We start from the raw sequence: 21,651 nt of genomic DNA on the forward strand, positions 1-21,651 counted from the left end.
CTACTCGGTGGGCGACCTGCTGGATTGTCTGTACTACAAGGAGATACAGCGTATAGAGTTCGCTGACATAAATATTTCTCGGCGAGTGAATGCCGGTACCCTGCGTCTCTGAAGCAAAGAAGGACGTGATGTGCTCGCCTTCCACCTGCGTCATGAGCCATACGATGTGGATCCCCGTCCTTACTCTTGATAAGGACTACTTTACCAGAACAAACCGCAGTGCAAAGTGGATAGCTGTGCACACTACAAATTGCTCGGGAGTCCCGGTAAAACGGATTTAAGAGGAATAACTGTCAATCATTCGGTACCATTTGTTTCCAGGTTTGTCTTAAGGTATTGCTGACGGCAAAGATGATAAGAACAGGAGGCCATTGTCAACCGCCGCGATGAGTTCCTATATACGACACATGCGTTCTTGTACGTCAGCAGCCTCGGCAATGTACCTTATATCGAGGCCAAGAACGGTGGCAATGCAGAAGGGCTCATCAGAAGCGACTAATATCGTACGGCATTTTAATGCGAATCATATCGCCTGGTAAAGTTCATGTGCGGTAGCCTCATGAGTTCCACCAACTTCATTGTGCGGTTTGCTATAGAAGATTTTCTTAAAGTCGTGGAGCCTTCTCAACTGCCAAAAATGCTCACTCTATACCAAAAAAGACTATCTCCAATGCAAAGCACCCACTCTCCCACCTATAAGCCCTATTCAACCGTCGCCCCATCCGTCTCGCAATAACAAATTGAATCCTCACCTCAGGATGCGGTTCATGAAACAGGATACTCCTCTCAAGACCCGCATGCACCGGAGAAAACTGCCAAATCGACCCGTATAGTTTCTGGACCGCGAATCCCGCGCTGGTCATGAGATGCAAGAAATCGTTCCAGGGAATCTCACCGGGCTTGTCGTTTTGATTGGGCACGTGGAAGAGGACGCGGACGACTTTGAGGCTGCGTTTGTCGACCCTGAAGAGAGGTTGTGGGGAGACTTGCGAGCTGGGGGGGTTATTATTATTTTTTTGTTGGTTGTCTTTCTCTTTTGATTTTCCGACGCCTTTGGTTTTGAGTTTTTGTTGTTTTGGTTCGGGCTTTTGGTCTTTGGTGCCGGATCCAGCTCCGAACGATCCATCCGGGTCTTTTGGTGGCCCTCTTGGTTCTTGAGGTGCTTTCAACTCTTTGCGTGGTTCTACCCATGGTGCCGTTCTGGCTAGTGGTTGCCCTCGGTGCGATGGTATGTGATCTCCCATACTAGCATCCACGGTCTTCCTAGCAATCCTTTTCCAATTAAGATTATACCTGCTCCAGAACAGATCGAGGTTCCGCTCAGCTTTTATCATAGCATCAGTGGTTTGACTAGTTCGCTTCTTGTCGGTTGGATAATAGAACTTTTCGTCCTTAGGCATGGCTAGTTCGGCGATGCCTTTCAAGACGTAATCCATGTGCTCCATCCATTCCATTGTGTACTTTGCTTCCTCAAAAAGTCCACTGACCTCTCTAGAGTGTTGCTGTCGAGGTCAGTGACTGCTTCAAGTAAGCATACAAGTTACATACCTCATTCTCGTCCTCAAACGTAGCTGCCCATGGCTGATAGATCTCGATTTCGTGAAGCGCTCTCGTGAGAACACTGAGATCAGCAAAGAGACCTAGAATATACGGAGACATGTTCTTCTTTTCTTGAGGGTCCTGTATGAGTTGTTCAAATGCATCGATGAGTTTTGTCACGCCAAATAATTGTCTCTGTTCCGCATCCCAAAGTGTGAGTAAAATTCCCCACGGCTTGTGGAAAAATGGATCGTTAAGATTCCTAGGCTGGGTCATCATGTTGACCGTACCTGGCCGCTGTGGTTCTCGAACAAAGTGATGCCTCAACGGTGGTGATGATTGTATATTTCTCAGGTAAAATATAGGAGTTTCACAGTTTACGAGAAGGCTGGGAAACTGTTAGTTGAGCCCTCAGAAACGTAAAATAAATCACCTACAGTTGCTTGAACTTAAGCAGAGCAATCAAATACTCTTTAGGGAATTGCTTTTCATAGGAAATCTGATCTTTGAACTTTTCTTGCAGGGTAATCAAACGATTAACGTGACGTAAAAGCAGGTCCCAGTTCATAAATCCGCTATACGCATCTGCAATGGCATTTCTGATTACTCTCTCCCAAAATTCCACTGTGTGGGGTCCTGTTGGATGTGGGTTACCCATAGTATCCGCTAATGGATCGTTTCGATGCTCGCTCCAATCTATAATCGTCTCAGCGAAATATCCAGGGTCTTCTCTCAAAGCCCAGATATGATCTTCTGCGGCGGATCGCTTGGCGGCGATTATGCTCTTGAGGCGATTAAAATGTAAGTTAGCTGGAAGACGGTATGGAGCTTCGGCCGAAATAGAGGCAAGAGTGGGAAGAATTTCTCCTGCTGGAGGAACAGTTTCAGGCTCAATAGCCAAATCTGCCATTTGTACCGCAGAGACAGATTCGGGCTCGATGATAGGAGTATCAAGTAAGCTGCCAGCCTCCACCAAATCATGAAGTATGAGCTCACAACACTTTACTAGAAACGGATAGATGCGTTGCTGGATTTCAAATACCCGCAAACCATCCCCAGGTGTGAAGTGGAGCCGTGTAAACAAGTAATCCAGAGCCTTTTCATCTTCCCCCCAAGAAACCAATTTCCCATAAGAATCAACACTATCGCCATCGAGAAACATAGTGTATCCTAATAGAAACATGGCTCTTTAACGGCATGCGTGATAGAACCGAGGTGCATAGATTGTATGTCAGTACCTGCAAATGCACTTGGAGGATTCCGCCCACGGCTCTCAATAAAAATCATCAAAGACTTGCTGCTCAAATCTTCCTGGTTAATACCGGGCCACATGTACGCCTCTGGGTATTTCGAAAGCCCAACCAATTTTTTCCCAATATTCTCTTGGCGGAATGCCTCATAGTCAGGCTGGTGAGTAGCTGACATATATTGGCCAAGCGCTCAAAAGTAAATTCTTTTTGGCGCTTCCTCGTGTTCTTGAGCCAGCGCTTTTGGATAACATCTTGGTGCCTCCCTACAATCTGTTGTAGCTTCCCGTCGGATAGGACTTTCTCGGACATTGAATTAGCTGTCTCGCGAGCCTCCGAGATACTAGGTCACGAGGACGGAGTCCATGGCGAGCCAGGGAAGATGTTCTTCGGGTCGTAGGCACCTTTTAATCCGTTTGCGGTTCGATCCGGTCTTGCTATCATTTTCGCATATTCTCTTTGGAGTTCGTTGGTAGGGTAATTGGCCGACATGTTAACTGCAATCAGCAGCAATATAAGCAAAGGCTGAGGATGAGTATTTTGTTAAGACTCTATGCCCCTCTTATCACGCATTATAGGTAGCATTTGGAGCTGAACGTTTTTTTTTTCAGGCACCAACAGCCATTACCCAATTATGCCTCAGGTATCACCCTCCTATATACTTTTCTCTACAGTCCAGATCCCCCGCGCATAGTGTATAATGCCCATTCCATCCGAAGCTTAATATTATAAGATCAAAACTTTTTATAGAAAAAGTATTATAATTTAGATATAAATATAATAAATATAAAGCTAAAAAGTACTTTATATTATTCTATAAGCTATAATATATTAAATCAAAATCTATATTGTTAAGATTGCCTTCATTTCCTAAGGACAAACTCTAGATTTCTTAAGAGGTAACAAGTCTAGTACGAGATTTAGTCAAGTAACTAGCTTCAAGACTTTATCTACATGTATGTCGCCTGTTATAATTTGGATTATATTACATGTAAAAATTTCACTCAGCTTCACAGAGCTACATCTCAGCTTATACGTAACACAGTTGAGAATTCAACTAGAAAGCAAGCTATATTTTCTTCATTCGATCACAACCACAAGAAATATCAGAACACCTTATAAATTCTTACACACACAAGGCCATCAATGAGAACAGTGTTCAGATAGACCACCCCGGAACATGATTCCGGTCGCAAAAGCTGTACCTTCAAAGGAATGTTTAGTCTCATTCGTTGTACCCATGGCTTGCATTGCCCAGCTACTACTACTATTTATTTAGCTTGCTCATCAAGTCTTTTCACGACCCACCTTGGCTGTCAAAGTCTACAATACTACGTACTACGAGGTTGAACGGCACGTCGGCATATCGAGTAACCTAATGATTCATTAAACAAGCGACTTCATAAGCTATGGACCTATGGTTCGGTGTCTAATAAAACCAGAACTAAATAGACGAGCTAAGTAGACCTGTATAATAGGTGGGAAATGCTTGTTACTAGCGGAGTTTCAACGCATCCTTAGACAACGAGTTGTAGGTAACTATATAGTAATATGTCAAACCTGCGCACGGTACCACATTCTGCTGCTAGCATAACTGAAGCACTGCTCTCTTTTATTCCACGTTGATATTGGCAGTTCCCGCGCTCGTTTTAGTGCCGTTCACAAATCCTTCTGTTGCAAGGATCGCATAGTCGTGATTCCCTAATCGAAGTCCAACATTGGCCCATTCGGTGAAGTGTCTTCCGGTAGTAATAGTTCCACCAACGCGATGTTCAGTGCGGACAGACCAGTACTGCTGAAAGGTCCTTGTGCCTTCGATGGATGGCTTATTGTTCCGAGTACTTGTGTACAGATCATATGTGCCCTCCTCGAAGGTAAAGCTCCCCTTCTTGGTCCACGGCTCGCCAGGAGCAAGAATGTCATAAGACTCGATGATGTAGTATTCGATAAGAGGATTTCTCGTCCATCCGTACCAAGCGAGATAACCGGGACCAGTGGCATTGTATGAGCCACTGTATTTGACCGTCCTATTGCGAGATATTTGTAAACAACAGCATACTTTCATCAGTACGAGCTCTTTGGCCCTCTGAGGATTTGACTAACCTGGACCCTCCTGGGTTATATCCTGTCCCGCACACAAAGCCACCTTGGCCAGACCAAGTTACGCTATATGAGCCCCCAGAGCCTCTATTGCATCTAACATTACTACCGCCCTCGGACCAATTGGAGAAGTAGTTCGCAGCTTGAATGTCTCTGGAACTTGTAGTACTTCCATGTTCGAGCTGTTCTCCAGGGGCAGCGAGTGCTCCTGGAACCAGGGAAGCGGCAGCAACGAGTAAGAATGAGAATGAGACCATGGTGGCAGATGCGATTGGTGATTACTCTCTGCTTTCTCGAAGCAGGTTACCTACCTTTATATATTTCGCCATGTTGTGTCTCTAGTAGTGATTCTCTAAGATCACATTTAGAACAAGGCTAAGTGGCTAAATTAATGATTTGCCGCGTGCATGATGGGGTACATACTGGAGTTACATACCGAGCAGATCATGGAGTGCAGCTTAACTGCCGAACAAGTACCGATTGTTATTGGAGCAAGAATTGCGAGTCTGTTTTCTTCGATCTCGCGTTTCCGGCTGAGTTGCGCGCATGGTCCCTTTCTATTACAACCAGCTAATGGGAATTTCTGTGCTCCACAGTCCTTAAACTTGGGCACCCCAAATGTCATGTGGCATCGGTCGGCGATACCACGATAGCGAATCTGCCATTTAGCCCCTATTATACGTATCTTGGCGTGCAAAACATTATTTCCTCACGCCCGCCGTGGCAAGGCATTCTTCTCCTCGTGTTGCCAAGGTCCCCGCCGCCCAGTAGTGCTCGTCCCAAAGGTCTCAAGCAATGTGAGCTGCTTCATCCAGAACCCACCGTGGGTATTTTCTAGATTTCCCGGTAATATGATCAGTTCGGATTGTCCTGGTGATCGTAGACCCCAGGTTGCCATAGCCCGTCCTGACATTATCTATTGTTCTCGTGTCGGTCCCTGTGTTTATCCGATGTCGGTTTCGCATAGTCAGTATATTGATCTCGCAAGTGCTTTCTTCCGTCTTCCGTTTGTCCATGTGCCACATGGTGATTTGGGTCGCACAACCCGGCATTATATGCTACTACCTGGCAGTCGCTATAGGAAGACATGCTAAATACGTACCTCCCACAGCCATCCAAAGGGACCTTCAAATCTTATATGCCAGCTACCTCAAGACCGTCAGAATAGGCCCCCCCAAGCCATCAGGGGTTTGCTTCTATACCCGAGTCTTGCAAGCCCGAGTCTTGTTCCGGAGGCTCTCTAAATCATATGCGTGTTAGCTGTCGATGTAAAATCAAAGTCATAGTCCGACCAGCTCAAGATGTATTGTGCTATTGTAAAACTCTATTATTAGCGCACCCCACTATATTATTCATATACCGAGTGGACGCCATCCGCGTAGTGGCATCTATTCTAACCGCACGCTCTACCTGTATACCAAAAGTACAACGGAAACTAGACCACCATGTCGAATTCCTATGGGAGTGCAGGACCCATGCGACATATGCCGCCCGAAACCCAGCAGATATGTTGCTGGACGTAAAACTCTATTCATTCAAGTCGCTGTCCGACTCATTCAAATCCACCTGTTTCCTCGACTCCTCTTGCATCTCTCTATATGTACTCCAACTCAGGACCAAGAACGCCGCAACAATGAGCAAGCCACCGAACAGTGATGCGGAGGACAGAGCTTTCCCGGTCAAGAACCAATCAGCGATAGCTACGAGGAAGATCGTTAGCAGGGCTGCCACGCTGCTTAATACCGGGCTGGTAAGGCTGATTAAAACTAGGAAACTGCCGGAAAAGGTAGCGTTGGCCAGGACAGAAACGAGCAGCAGCCATGCAGTATTTCCTCTAGGAAGCTCGAATACTTCCCATCCTAAAACATGTAGAATAGGTAGAGGAAACCAGAGAACGAGGAGTGTGAACGAGCCGATCAACGAGCCAAAGGTATTAGCGAATATCATGCCTCGCCCGGGACTTGTTCCCTCTGGCGGACATGCTAATCTCTTGTATAGTACTTCATAGAATCCATAAAGTACGCTTCCAATGCCGATAATGATGTTTCCTGCGACTCGGTTCTTTGATCCCTTCGGTGCACCATCATCTTCCGCAGCCCCGTCACTCTCCTTACCTCCATAGGCGATGATTAATACACCTATGATGGCAACAAGTACCGCCATCGATTTGCCCATCCGGAGCTTTTCCTTCAGAATGGGCACACTAAATGCGTATGCAAAAAAAGCCGAGCAGTTGTAGATTGCAGTAAGATCTGAGGCCGTGGTAAGATCAACTGCAACATACCATGACCCTCCCGCAACGGTAAGTGCACAGGTAATGAAAGCCGTCATTCGTAGCATATATGGGATTGGAGAGTGTTGTCGGGGAGATACGGATAAACGCTGTGCCTCCACCATTTGTGCTGTGGTCCGAACGAGATAAATGTGTCGTCGCCAGAACGTCGACCAAGGCATATTCCACTTTTGAATTCGGAGAACAAGGAGCTGAAAGGGCCATAATAGCGACCATGAGCCATGGGTCAGATATCTGATGAGATTAGATCGAGTCAAGATGGAACGGGGTAGTCAAGACATACAGCATGCAATACGCCTTATTCCATCCCAGCTCCGATTGGATATAGACGGCCGTTTCTGTCTGAATGACAAAACTAACCAGACTCACTCCCAGAAAGAAGGCGGCATATGTGTATTTCTTCCGCGCCGCCAGTTGCGCCTGGGTGTCTGGACTCCGGCTCCTCATCGTCGACCGCCTCGTAAACAGTGGCGGGCGATCATGCATCTCTGGCGAAGTGGGATATCCAGGCCTCCCACGCTCCTCATCGTCATCACCAGCTTTACGCAACAAGGGCTGCTGTGAGCGCCCATCGGTGGGCCGGTGGAGCGGTCGAGATGGAGCTCGTCTGTCTTCCATGGTGTTGAAGCTGGGCTCCAAGTCACTCAAGTCCTCGTCGTCGTCCACAGGCGGCGGCGTTGAGCTCACGGATACTTGTGCCACGGATCTGGACCGCGGACTCTGCCACGGGCTGGATGAAAAGGCTGGTCCTGTGGCGGTCACGTATCGCTGTATATCTGGGCCCCGTGTTGTGTCTCGATGAGACATGCACGCTGTTCAAGGGGGTAAACGAGAGAGCGAGAGGGGTGGAGATGTACCTCCATTGGGTACCTAAGGTAGGTATAGGTACTTGAGGTGGGGGGGGTGGGGAGGGATGCGTTGAACAAGATAGGTTTACTCGTACTATACAGTGTTTGTGGTTGAGAGATGCTGTTGCGTGTTCACAGTTTCGCAGGTCGCGGATCACAGGTCGCAGTTCACAGTTCAGAAGTTGACTTTCACACTTCGCCTCGCTCGGCTGGGCACGCTAACCGCGTAAGGCACTTGCTCCGGGCTGGGGTCGGTATTAAAGCAAGGCAGACACATGGCAATTGCTACAATAATGGCAATGCAATAGCAATAACAATAGTCCAGGCTCGTTTGACAAGATTGGTGTAACGAAGGCGTGAGATAATGTACTTCATAATAAGTTGTAAGTCCTCAATTCGTGGAGCATTACATGTAGCATTCCGTCTTCTGAAGTTCCCCTACTAAGGTAAGTATAGGCACCTAAGGAAGACATGCGGCGAAGGACTTGTCCAATATTCGAGCCTGTATTTGTATTATTTGGGTTACTTGGGTCGCATTTGTTGTATTCCACGACCTTTTTAAACGCCCAACAGCTACCGCCTATTTAAAATATCGTCAACTAGACTTTATAGCAACAAAGAAACGAAGAAGCTTCCAACAGGGACAGGTGGATCTATGTAGCTCTCTCCACGTTCAGTTTGCACACTCAAGGTATGGGTTGGCATTGGGACACCCTAGTAGTGGACAGTATAGACATGCGATCCAATGGGTTAGAAGAGGCTGTAGTTGTCGTATGTAGTTTTAAGGAATATCTGTTCGTGGGATGTATAAAGCGATGAAAGTAAAGGAAGTGTAGATTGAACATACAGCTGTCAGCCTTAACTCCGCTGCGCAACGAACCCTGTAAAAGAAAAGCGACGGAAACTAGACTGAGGTAGTCCAGGCTCAAAGATGCAGCATTCAACTTCGACCGTACTCGCTATCATCCCTCATACAAATATCGAGAGCTATCGTCATCAGGTGGGAATTAGGAACGGACACAGCTATAGCATGGTGAGGTTGGTAAATGTCGTATATATTTGGGACCCAGGTACGCCATCTAATTCCCTTGCCCAACGCCGCGTAACCGATGTCCTTTTCCCAAACTTACAGGTAATCCTTCTTCCGGCTCGTCCTTGTGTACTGGTTCAGGCGCCATTCGACATCTCCATCCTTGTTTTCTAATGTACCACCCCTGATCTCAAAACACCTCATTGTCATCCGGGGTCCAACTTCCGCCAACTCCACACTTTGATACCCCGTCTTCACGAAAACATGATGTCGTACTTCGATACTGTCCTCGATGTTCTTGAATGTCACAACTCTACTTCCAAGCTTTGTCTTGCTTGTGAGAGCCTCCCGTGGGGGGAAAATGTGCTTTAGTACTTTGACTATCCGAAGGCCTAGTCGAGAAGTAAAACCTTCAAAAATAAGGTGGGGATATGATTCGCTAACGGTGCCTCGGGAACTATTCGGGATATCATGGCGGAGGACAACGTTATGGAGGGAGAATGACACAGTCGGCCCGTGTGGGAAATGGGAGAGAGTTAATGCTGTCGGCGTACCGCGATGTTCGTGGAGAAGAACAATGTCTGAAAGACCTGATGCTTGCGCAGATTGCACCAGGTTTGGCAGAATCAAATTTCCGCGATTTAATCGGATGGATGTGGGCAGCAATAGCCTTATTTCTTTTGCGAACGAAGAGAGACGGGTGGAAGGATCTCTCGAAGTAGTGACCAGAACTCGGGGGTCGATGATTCCAGAGAGCTGCGAATATTCATCATCCAAATCTAGCTCCTCATCTGCTGTCCGGTCTGGCCTTGATTCATCGTACGTGTAGTCCTCGCGCAGCTTCTTGTCATTCGCAATCGCGGGGTCCAGCGGTTTCCCAGAAGCTAAGGACGCTCGCAACTTTGCTCTTTTCTCCGCGATCTCAGCATCTCGAAGGGTGAGCGCGCGGCGATATAGATAGTCCCGGCGCTGGCGGGCTTGTTTGCGCTGTTATCTCCATATCAGCTGGGGCCCAAAGAGGCAGAAAGAGGTGGCAGCGCTTGGTTGCCGCGGGGCAGAAGCAAATATCCATGGCATCTCCCATATAAACATAGGGGGTTCTAGGAGTGGATTGGTCATGGTGGGCATAATTAGAGGAGGATCAAAACTTACAATCATGTTTGCGAGGTTGTTGGGGATAAACTGCAAGAGTTTCGTCGGTATATAAATTGTATAAATTTCGTTGCAGCGTTTCTCACCCTCAGCCCTGCGCTAAGCCCGACCCGGTCGCCATAGCGGCGTATCGGTATCAGTCCGCCGTATCAATCATATCAAACCTTGATCGCAGCTTTGTCGCCAGCACAAAACATTATTCTCTGCTCCTAAAAATCAAGCTCATGGTGGCGCGCTATTCATTCATTCTCTCTCTACCAGGACCCCACTCCATAAGACCTCACAATCTCCTCACCACTGCTCAAGTTCGACCGCGAAAAGCCTGATCGGTATTATAATGACTTGAGTTTTTGCCTCGTTTTGTGACAAACTCCCCTCGATTCTCCTTTCAACGCGCCATCCAAGGCTAAGATAAGGTACTGAACTACTAAAGATTCCAAAGGTAAAGTGAGTATTCGAGACTTCCCAATGGCTGGCATTTCTGTCTGCCAATGTTCCTTAACGCCCATTTGCAACACGCCTAGCGGATGCGACGGCATCATTCTCACCTACTCGAGCTGACCACTCTTTAGCTTCCAGGAATCCAAGATACGAAACCGTAATATCCCATCCCATCCTATCCATCATGGAGGGCGCCTTCACGCACCTCGGAAACCACCTCATCTCCGACTCTGCGGCGGCGATCAATGCCGGCGCCGATGACCTCTCAAATATCGACCCCGACGAGAGCCTTCTCTACGGCCAATATGGCGGGCGCGGCGGCCTGGGCCCCAGCAGACGGCGGAATGATGATGACGACAATGAGACCGAAGTCTTCGACGACGATGACGCGGAGAGCCTAGCAAGTATGCCAGTAGAGGGCATGAAGTCGCTAGGACTGCGAGGGGTGGAGGATGAGAAGGAACTCCCAGCCCATGCCTGCGCGTAAGTGAAGCGTGGTCTTGAATTATACAATGATGACCGGAAGATGGAGTACATGGCTAACCATGTTGAAGATACTGTGGGATCCACTCCCCAAGCTGCGTCGTCAAATGCCTGGGCTGTAGCAAATGGTTCTGCAGCGCTCGAGGCAACGCAACATCTTCCCATATCGTCAACCATTTGGTCCGCGCCAGGCACAAGGAAGTCCAACTGCATCCCCAGTCCACCCTCGGAGATACTGTCCTCGAATGTTACAACTGTGGCACCAAGAATGTCTTCCTCCTCGGTTTCATCCCGGCGAAGTCAGACACGGTGGTGGTACTCCTATGCCGACAACCATGCGCCTCTACTCCATCATCCAAAGACATGAGCTGGGATATTTCTCGGTGGCAGCCCCTTATCGAGGACCGCTCGTTTCTACCCTGGCTGGTGTCTGTGCCTACCGATGCTGAACAGCTCCGTGCAAGACACTTAACCCCACCCATGATTGCGAAGCTGGAGGAGATGTGGAAAGATAATGCCAGTGCTACAATTGCCGATCTGGAGAAAGCCGCCGGCATCGATGACGATCCGGCTCCTGTGCTGTTGAAATATGACGATGCCTACCAGTACCAGAACGTTTTCGGACCCCTCGTCAAGATTGAGGCAGACTATGACCGCAAGCTCAAGGAAGCGCAGTCAGAGGATGGTTTGGTTATTCGCTGGGACTACGGCTTAAACAATAAGCATCTTGCAAGCTTCGTCCTCCCCAAAATTGAACTGGGAGATGTCAAACTTGCAGTGGGTGATGAAATGCGTCTCAAATACAAAGGCGAACTACGACCAGTCTGGGAGGGTGTTGGATATGTTATCAAGATTCCGAACAACCAGTCAGATGAAGTCACCATCGAGCTCCGTAAAGTTGGAAACGATAAGTCGGTCCCGACGGAGTGCACTCACAACTTTTCAGCCGACTATGTCTGGAAAGCTACCTCATACGATCGCATGCAATTCGCAATGAAGACTTTTGCTGTTGACGAGATGAGCGTTTCCGGTTACATTTTCCATAAGCTTCTCGGACACGAAGTTGCCGCGGCTCCAATGAAGATACAGATGCCCAAGAAATTTAGCGTGCCGGGCCTCCCTGAATTGAACAGCAGTCAGATCAATGCCGTCAAGAGTGTTTTGCAAAAGCCTCTTAGTCTTATTCAAGGCCCACCTGGCACCGGGAAAACGGTTACATCCGCGACCATCATCTACCACCTGGCTAAAGTTAATGGTGGCCAAGTGCTTGTCTGTGCACCCTCCAACGTCGCTGTTGATCAGCTCTGTGAGCGCATTCATCGCACTGGTCTGAAGGTTGTTCGTCTCACTGCCAAGTCCCGCGAGGATGTCGAGTCCTCAGTTGGGTTTTTGTCGCTACACGAGCAGGTTCGCATGAATGATAGTAATCTCGAATTGACGAAGCTCTCACAGCTCAAGGGCGAACTCGGCGAATTATCCAGTCAGGATGAGAAGAAATTCAAGACATTGACAAGAGCGGCCGAGCGTGAGATCCTCAGCAATGCTGATGTCATTTGCTGTACTTGCGTTGGTGCTGGCGATCCAAGGCTAGCCAAGATGAAGTTCAGAACTGTGCTCATTGACGAATCGACCCAGTCCGCTGAACCTGAGTGCATGATTCCATTAGTCCTAGGCTGCAAGCAGGTTGTACTGGTTGGCGATCATCAACAACTAGGCCCTGTCATCATGAACAAAAAGGCCGCCAAGGCTGGCCTCAATCAATCGCTCTTCGAGCGCCTTGTATCCTTGGGTCTTGCTCCCATCCGACTCAATGTCCAATATCGCATGCATCCCTGCCTATCCGAATTTCCATCGAACATGTTCTACGAAGGCTCTCTTCAAAATGGTGTTACAATGCAGCAGAGACTCCGTCGTGACGTTGACTTCCCCTGGCCTGTCGGAGATACGCCTATGATGTTTTGGTCTAATCTTGGGAATGAGGAGATATCGGCTTCGGGAACCTCCTATTTAAATCGCACCGAAGCTTCGAACGTCGAGAAGATCGTCACACGATTTTTCAAGGCAGGTGTCCAGCCACAAGATATTGGTGTAATCACCCCTTATGAGGGCCAGCGAAGCTTTGTTGTGAGCTCTATGCAAAACAGCGGCACCTTCAAGAAGGAAAACTACAAGGACATTGAAGTTGCTTCCGTCGATGCATTCCAGGGCCGTGAGAAGGACTTCATCGTGCTGTCTTGCGTTCGATCCAACGACCACCAAGGTATCGGTTTCTTGAGTGATCCCAGGCGTCTTAACGTGGCCCTAACTCGCGCCAAGTACGGGCTTGTTATCCTTGGCAACCCTAAGGTCCTCTCCAAACATCCTCTCTGGCACTATTTGCTGGTTCATTTCAAGGAGCGCAACTGTCTTGTTGAAGGACCCCTCTCCAACCTACAGACCTCCCTTCTCCAATTCAGTCGTCCCAAGACCACTTATCGTGGGCCCCAACGCTACCAAATGGCACATTCCTCTTTCAATGGGCGCTCTGGTACTAATGGCAAGACCAATCAAGACTATGATGCAGGCTCACTGATCAGTTACATTCCTGACGATGTCTCATCGGTACACTCATCCGCGCTTGGAGCTGTAGGCGTTGGCTCCGCATACCCGCAAATGTTTTCTCACTTCAATTCTGATTCTTGGCCTGGCCTTGACCGTACTCGTGCCAATGGCCAGAAGGCTAGGGGTCGCGGGGCAGAGAGCATTGCCGGGGAATCGATCGCAGCTAGCGAGCTCACAGATACAACCAGCAGTGTCATCGATGGCAAGGGCATTGGCCAGGGTGGAGTGAGCCTAGGTGCGGGATTGGGCGAGACACAGAAGCAGACCAGCTTGAATCAGTCAGATCGTCTGAAGCGTTACGTTGAGTCTGGTGGACGGGTGGCGGACTACAAAAGTGGCGATGCCGGTAGCGTCTTTGGCGGTAGCTCGTTGCTGAGCGGGAGACGTTTGGATGACGATGAAAAGAGTGTTTCGACTGCGTTTGCAAGCCAAATCGGCGGGGGCTATGACTGATCTATTGATGCTTGGGATACCCTTGCTGCAAAAACATATGTTTGATCGCAGAGACGGATTACCCCAGAGGCGCCATATACCTATCCATCGATGGTCAGGCAATGCATGTCATCATCTGACCGCCTTGGTCGAAGGTTACATCGATCATTCTGGAAGCTCCAATATTCTAGCACAGTCGAGCTGCTACCCGGCGTCGCTATCTGGAGGCGGAACATGAGGCCAGATCGTTTGCAGATACTGCTTCCAGGGGGATATGGTAATAGAGTATTAGAGGACGAGATTGCCTGACATGTCAAGCTTTGTAGAGCTGGTAATATGCTAGTAGCAGTAGTCATGAGTGTTACGTACTGCGTTGCGTCTAGATAGTTAAATTGGGGCTTTGCTGCTGGTATAAATGGATTTTCTGAGAGTCAAGTTTACCGAAATTTGAATGTGATGGCGGCCAGGGGCACTAAATTTCTGGAAGTTACACATAGACACGTCAAAACCGAAGTCCAAATTCAACCGCTCGACGACAAGTCCTAGTAATACTAACCTAATATCAAATTTTTATATGTATCGAACCACCATGGGCTAGGGACTCATCAAGGCAATATCTGTCACTCACTGGCAACTACCCTTTCCCCTCACTCAGATTCTAATTCGTCCTACCGATTGACACTGGATTAGACTCCGTAGCGCTATAGCTCCCATGTAACAAGTGCATAACTTGTAAAAAGAATTCTAAGAATATGTCACGACCCTTGTTACAACCGCAAATCTTATACTACAACTACTCAATATATGATTTAACGTCAAGGGTTTGTTCTAATATCTACTCTCCGTTCTAACGAACAGTGTCTTGATTTTTAATGGCCTAGAGATCTTATACTAGGGATGCTATTTCCAGGCCAGATTTTCAACGTTCAAGTTGTTAGTCCTGGTCTATCCATCTCTAGTCAATGAAGAGCAAAATAATTTGCAATAACCTGCTCCAGCATTATAAATATCTATCTGGCCGGGCCATGTACTACAAGAGTCAGGTAATAATAGACCTGCAAATATAAACTAGGCTAGAAAATTAAGACGCTCTATTTCTTTGATGCCACAACTTTACAAGGCAATGCACGCTTAACGACCAGCAATAACAGGCATGCACAAATAGAAACGGGACGCCCGAGGATAGCATAGTAAGCATTAGTTTTCTAGAAGGAAGACCCTTGCGTGGTTCGTGAAACGTAGGGTTCTAGAACATTCAAGAGACAGGAAATGATTACGCCTTCTGAATTCCATTAGACATCTCTCAGCACGGTGTAATAGAACCAAATGCACCCCGTAAAACGTAGACACTCGTCGCCATATGTATGTTACGCTCCCTTTAAAAAAAACCACGGACTCATGGATTGCTCACGACCGAGTTCACACAACCTCCTTGCTGCCAACATCAACTCCGGAGCTTATACCCTTGGAATCCTCGCGATCACTCTCAGTCCAGACCTCTTCCTCGAAAGTATAGAGCTCAGGACAAACAGTCCCCTTTCTCTGCAAAATCCATCGTCTGAACCACCATGGGAGGACTTTGGTAAGTTGGTACTTTGCATGGGTTCGGGTTGGGACGCCAAAGACATAATCCAACTCTTCTAAACTCCTCTGCTGGGTTTCTGGCATGAAGAGGAAGATCATGATCAAAGCTACCACGTTCATGGCCGCATAAAAGCCAAAGGCCCCTTGGACGCCGAAAGCATTCAATTGGCGCGGGAACGTGAGCGACACGACTGTGGCCCAGAAATTGTTGGTTGCGACAGCCCATGACATGCCAATCTCACGATGGCTGAGCGGGAAAACCTCGGCGGAATACGTGAATGGGACTGGGCCCTCGCCAGGAGAGTAAAACGCATCGTAGATGTAGATGAAGAAGGTGACCAGGCCGAGATGTGCTCTGCTCGACACGGGGATGTAGTAACACATTCCTGCGGCAAGAAGAGACCAGCACATGTTTGGGAATGTAAATAGCAGTAGACCCCGGCGGCCAAAGGTGTCAATAGTCCATACGGCTGGCCATGCGAAGGCAAAATTAACAATACCAAATCCGAATGATGCTAGCAGGGCCGTGATGTTGTTGGCGCCGGACTGGACAAAAATCGTGGACGAGTAGAACGCGATAATGTTGACTATGAGGGGTTAGCAGGACAATCTTTGTGGCCATACCCATGGATAGTACTTACTTCCACACATTTGCTGCGCAATCATGACAACACCAGATGCTTGGGTCGCTCTGCGGAGGCGCGGAATAGTAAACAGCTCGATGAAACGGGTGAACATGTTGCCAGTCTTAGCCAAACCGGATTCTACTAATAAGGCCTCCTCATAAGCAAGCTGGGCGTGGATGAAGTAGAGGTCTCGAGCAGCCTGCAGAGGAGTATTCCGGAGTCTGTTGAGTGATTTGTAGGCCTTCGCAACCCTTCCCTTCTTCATGAGCCAGCGGGGTGATTCTGGGCAGAACCAGATGCCTAGCACGAGGGGGATTGCGGGCACAAATGCAGATGCAAACTGCAGACGCCAGGCTATCTTGCCAGAGTTGACGAACACCAGATTGGCGCAAGTTCCGATAAAGATGCCAAAGGCCGTCCAAATCTGCCATGACATGACCAGGCCACCACGGATATTAGTTGGTGCGGCCTCGGCAGAAAAGACAGGAACCGTGACTTCTTTCAATCCCATACCAATACCAAGCAGGACTCGACAGACCACCAGCTGGCCCCATGTCTGGGACAACCCACAGCCCAAGGGCGCCAACAGACTGAAGATCGCAGCAACGAAGATGGTACCACGTCGTCCAAGGTAGTGGTTGACGGGGTCGGAGATCCAGGCAGCGCTAGACGGAGGTCAGCAAGGCGCTACTCGGTGCAGGTATAAACAAGGACGAGATCGGGGCGGGACTTACAAGAGACAGATAGCAATGTAAGGAGAGGAATTAATGAAACCGACAAGCCACTGGTTCTTGTTGCATTCTGCCTCGCTCATGCAGCCTCCCAAGCCGGTGACGGCATTTGGAGGGCTATCGGGAATGCCAAGCGCAAGTGAGAAGGTGAGATTGGCGCCGTTGGCCCCTAAGCCACCATCCCAGTTAGCTTCCGCAATGTGGATTCAGGGCAAAAGCTTCGCCTTCAGCCATCAACAAACGCTCGACAACACTTACCGGTCTGGTCCCAGCCCTGGATGGCCGCCGCAATGGAGTTCAAGAGGATGGTCAGGTAGAGAACCCGCGGGTGCTTCCATCTGTGCGACTTCTCCTCGTGCAGGACGCGGCGATCCTCGTCATCCAACTCGGCGATGTTGTCGATGTGGTGCGGGCTCTGCGCGACCAAAGCGCCTTTGATGAGGTATGGCTTGATGTCTTGGAGGTCATGGGCAGTGGCAAAGTTATCAACATCTTGGATGAGCTGGTCCTTGGGGATTCCGATGAGGGGGTTCTTGATCCTAGCGGTTGGTTATCAGTAAAGATAGGCGCACACGGAAGGGCAGAGGTAGGTAAATGAAGAGGCCTGATGACATACTCTCCGGTGACGTTCTCAGTCAGCGCAGCGATGCTCTCCTTGCGGCGGGTAGCATCCGCGAAGATCGAGCCTTTGCGCTTCTCGTTGTGCGGCAGCTCAGCAGACTCCGTAGGACTATACACATGGAAAATCGGTCAGCACGCGGCACGAAAGGAGCAGCTGTTGCTGTTGTTGAAGGGCAGGCTGGACTCGAGAGGGGAATACGGACGCAGCGCCAATGTTTTCCGAGTTCTTCAACTCGTCCATAGTGAGGGCGGATATCAGTACACAGCGTGGAGGCAGAGGCTGCGGCTCTGCGGGGGCCGTTGGATGTGAAGCTGGTTTTTATGGTGAAGGCGAAGATGAAGATGAAGGTAAAGTTGTGAGAGGGAGAGGGAGGTGGTGAGATGGTGAGAAGGTGAGATTGGCGGCGAGTTGACCAACTTGGATTGGAAGCGGAGAGGAGGAAGGAGAGGGGATGTTTATATATCCTGGTGCTTGCTTGCTTGCTTGCTTGTTCATTTGTTACTATATGTCCCATACCTCCCTACCCTACCTCACCTCACCCATCTTTGCTCGGGTACTATGTACATGACCTTCGGAACCCTTCCCTTGCTTTGCATCGCGGCCAGCAATTCACCATCTAGCATCTAGCATATGGCTCTCATCCATACAAAACCCATACAGCCCCAGGGTTACCGCGGCTGCATTCTACTGTATGCAGCCTGCAGCAGTTTATCCCCATCCCCAGGCCGGGCCAATCTGACATATTCGCAGAACTCGTACTCCGTACGTAGTACAATATCAGCATCCTCCAGGACTGGGGTGCTTACTGCTTTAGGTAGCTAAGTATGGTTGGTGGTAAGTGGTACCGTTCGGAGGTTACTATAGTAGTATGATAGGTGCTCAGTAGTAGATGGACGGAGGAAGGAGGAGGAAATGGGAACTTGGAGGTCGGAGATAGCCTCAGAGAGGCGCTTCTCTTCCCACTATTCTAATCGAGGCCAAGTATAAGTTGGATGCCTATAGACTACGGCAGCAATAGTGCCGTTATCGATCGTTGCCTTGCTCTCTGGCGCCTTTGCGCCTTTGCGGCTTTGCAGACTGCAATCTGCGGTCTTAGTTCCAACTTCCAACAGTGGCTTGCGGGGAAACAGCGTGGGGGCATGGGTGTAGCTCTGTAGCTGTGTAAGCATGAAGCTCTGTAGCCGTGTAGCTGTGTAAGCATGTAAGCATGAAGCTGTGTAGCTGTGTAGCTGCAGCGTAAATATATAACCGTGTCACTATATAAAATAGTAGTGTGTGTTCCAGAGGTACTTACTCCTCCATAGAAAGTGCTGTACATGCCCAACTTCTTAAGGGACTGAAAGCTACCAAGAACTCGTACCACGAGGACTGTACTTCGTACGAAATAGGGATCAGGGTATCAAGCCCGTACTCTTGCTTCAGAGTTAGGGGCGTAGCTCTTCTCTGCCTGTACTGCAGTGCTACTGTGGTAAGGTTTCCCTCTCGGTACCAGGTCTGCAAATGGAGCTATGAAACCCTGCGTCAGTCCACGAGGGTACGGGGGTAGTAGGGCACGATAGGTATAGTACGACATTACCGTACGTAGCACGGAGTACCTAGGTCCCAGGTAGTGTGCTGTAGTACGATGGGCTAGAAGGCCTCCTATCTCTAGGAGACTGAGACCTAGGTGCCTACCTATGTACGTACAGTAGTACTTGTCGGGCTGTGAGGGTGCTATTAACTAAAGCTGCTAACTTGCTAAGTAAGAGTTCTAACCTATACTCTCCTCTCCCTCGGCACGAAAATATGGAACTATCAAAAACCTTAAACCAACATTATACTAGCTAGGTACGGTAAGGTAGGTACATGTACATACAGTATACATACCTACCTAGGGAAGTACCTGTTACCCTCTGGTCCCTCCCCTCCTCACCGCCCCTGGTAGTTAGTCCTGTCCCCGAATCCACAATTGGACTTTTCACGTCAATCTCGAGGGTCCTGTTCCAACGTGGTACAGAGTACAGTGCTTCGTCCCCGAAGAGCATAATTTACCATTGGCCGGGCTTGCACCGGGGCGTCAGCGGCGTGGAAGAGGCGCCAGGCTGCCGTTTACGGGGTTGCATGACCCGGGATGGCCGTCGCTCGGTGTGGTCAGTGGGCGGTGGTCAGTGGTGCGTTGTGTGTTGTGTGTTGTGCGTTGTGTGTTTGTGTGTTGTGGTGTTGTGTTGTGGTCGAATAATGATGATGGGATGGGATGGGATCCTTCGTGCTTCGATCTCTCCGACTACACCCCCCCCCCACCCCAGGTGATACAGAACAGCTTCACAAGTCCTCGAGCCTCGAGTCCGCCCTCTCCGGCCGGCCTGGAACCAGGATTGATTCTTGCTGCCTGGCTCTGGAGGTACGATGAAATACCCTCTTCGGTACTACGTACAGCAAGGTGCCAGCAATTTAATTGAAACCCGATCGCCGCCAATCCAAAAGCTCCGGGGCTAGCTACAACTTGCATGCGCCGGCGCTGACGGCACAGCAATAATGGGCAACGTTTTCGTGCGGACGACCCGGCAAACAAACCCATCAATCAGCCAATCAAGCAATCTGATCTTCAAGTTTCAACGGATCGCCACGCAGCCCAGCAGTCTTCGATGCTTCATCTTCATCCCCACCTTCCAGCTGCCAACTCTTCTCTCACCAACCTAGCCAGCACGCTCCAGCTCTCTCCACTACTCATCGCCATTTATCGCGGGTGCGCAGCTGCCGGCCCTGGCTTTCAATCAAAAGCATTCGTCCGTCGCCAAACTAGCTGCTCCTACCCGAGGAGATGAGATGAGAACAAGCTAGGAGACATGGAATGAAATGTGGACAAAAAGCCAAACCAGAGCAACAGCGCTCTCGAGAAGGATGCTTGAACAAGCGGTAGGCCAAATAAGAAAGAAGGAAAACCCCTACTACTCGCGGATAATCAGTTCAATATTACTCCCACAGCTCTATCTTCCCTCCACAGTAGGAGGGAGCGCTGCAAATATCCTTAAAGCCATCATTCCATCCTCTACCTCTTGCGCTGGTTCACCACCCCGCCGATCCGGACTCCCGGTTTGACCGAGTAGCAACCAAGCAGCCCAAGTTCGCTACAGGTCTAACGGGTTTCTACTACTACCAAACTTGTATATAGAGCGGTTTGCGATAAGTGCTCGGCGAGGAGCCTCATGAGACTTGTATCTCGAACTTTAGAATAGTCGGGAGCCGTATTTTCACGGTCAATGTAAATAAGATGCCAATCAACCATTGACTACTCTATCAGTTCCAACCCCACTTCCATGTCAAAGTTTTACAATGAGATCAGCAAGATACACTAAAACCCTACAGGTTGGAATACTTATATCAAATTGCCAGCTACCAATAACCAAACCTTAGCGTAACCAATTCGAATGACGCTTTATCTATTCACCTCGATATATAGAGGGAACCCGTTGTTCCCATCATCATATTTTTCGGGTATGACGATTGCTCAAGCTCGAGAAACAGCCTCCAGCGTCGTACATGGATAGACTTCGGTCAAAAAAGTATCAATTACTCACCCCTCGCCCTGACCGTAAAACACAGACACCAATTCGAATCGCGACAGCTAGTTGCTGTCTTTTCCTTATACCATTTATTCTTAATCAAAAATTTGGAAGCCTTCACGTATTGGCTGAGACTAGACGTGACAACTGGACATACAGCACTTGGACGTGCTTGGACCAGCTGGTCCTTAAACAATAACATCTCGCAATAACGTAATAAAGCTATTCGAAAACAGAGGGCTTAAAAATATGTGGCTAAGGTATAAAAAATATTGTTTTGCTAGCCTATCATATATCATGTCCCTTGGTCTCTTGTAATATGTACAATTCTACAACTCATCTTAGAGAAAATCATCCCTTTCCTGAAGAGTGACAACCCC

At 48.9% G+C, this 21,651-nt stretch overlaps 6 protein-coding genes across 6 annotated transcripts; 1 reads left to right on the forward strand and 5 right to left on the reverse strand.

The window, feature by feature from the left end:
• Positions 1–641: 641 nt before the first annotated feature.
• Positions 642–2,701, reverse strand: BP5553_03253 (Uncharacterized protein; the record flags this gene model as incomplete). The annotated part of the gene is made up of 3 exons (XM_032011876.1): positions 642–1,502; positions 1,549–1,927; positions 1,977–2,701. 3 exons carry the CDS (start codon positions 2,699–2,701, stop codon positions 642–644), a joined length of 1,965 nt encoding a protein of 654 aa, XP_031871569.1.
• A 1,697-nt stretch (positions 2,702–4,398) lies between these two features.
• Positions 4,399–5,143, reverse strand: BP5553_03254 (Endo-1,4-beta-xylanase; the record flags this gene model as incomplete). Its single annotated transcript, XM_032011877.1, has 2 exons — positions 4,399–4,813; positions 4,890–5,143. The coding sequence occupies 2 exons, from the start codon at positions 5,141–5,143 to the stop codon at positions 4,399–4,401; spliced, it is 669 nt and encodes a 222-aa protein (XP_031871570.1).
• A 1,270-nt stretch (positions 5,144–6,413) lies between these two features.
• BP5553_03255 (Multidrug resistance efflux transporter EmrE) lies at positions 6,414–7,986 on the reverse strand (the record flags this gene model as incomplete). The annotated part of the gene is made up of 2 exons (XM_032011878.1): positions 6,414–7,413; positions 7,463–7,986. The coding sequence occupies 2 exons, from the start codon at positions 7,984–7,986 to the stop codon at positions 6,414–6,416; spliced, it is 1,524 nt and encodes a 507-aa protein (XP_031871571.1).
• Positions 7,987–9,153: 1,167 nt separating this feature from the next.
• On the reverse strand, positions 9,154–10,215 carry BP5553_03256 (Uncharacterized protein; the record flags this gene model as incomplete). Its single annotated transcript, XM_032011879.1, has 2 exons — positions 9,154–10,044; positions 10,210–10,215. The coding sequence occupies 2 exons, from the start codon at positions 10,213–10,215 to the stop codon at positions 9,154–9,156; spliced, it is 897 nt and encodes a 298-aa protein (XP_031871572.1).
• Positions 10,216–10,834: 619 nt separating this feature from the next.
• BP5553_03257 (p-loop containing nucleoside triphosphate hydrolase) lies at positions 10,835–14,187 on the forward strand (the record flags this gene model as incomplete). The annotated part of the gene is made up of 2 exons (XM_032011880.1): positions 10,835–11,133; positions 11,205–14,187. 2 exons carry the CDS (start codon positions 10,835–10,837, stop codon positions 14,185–14,187), a joined length of 3,282 nt encoding a protein of 1,093 aa, XP_031871573.1.
• A 1,398-nt stretch (positions 14,188–15,585) lies between these two features.
• On the reverse strand, positions 15,586–17,969 carry BP5553_03258 (putative polyol transporter 5; the record flags this gene model as incomplete). Its single annotated transcript, XM_032011881.1, has 6 exons — positions 15,586–16,337; positions 16,392–17,041; positions 17,111–17,276; positions 17,366–17,646; positions 17,724–17,837; positions 17,932–17,969. 6 exons carry the CDS (start codon positions 17,967–17,969, stop codon positions 15,586–15,588), a joined length of 2,001 nt encoding a protein of 666 aa, XP_031871574.1.
• Positions 17,970–21,651: the final 3,682 nt, after the last annotated feature.

This window comes from Venustampulla echinocandica (assembly GCF_003357145.1).
Source record: "Venustampulla echinocandica strain BP 5553 chromosome Unknown scaffold_1, whole genome shotgun sequence".
NCBI classification, from domain to species: Eukaryota; Fungi; Ascomycota; class Leotiomycetes; order Helotiales; family Pleuroascaceae; genus Venustampulla; species Venustampulla echinocandica.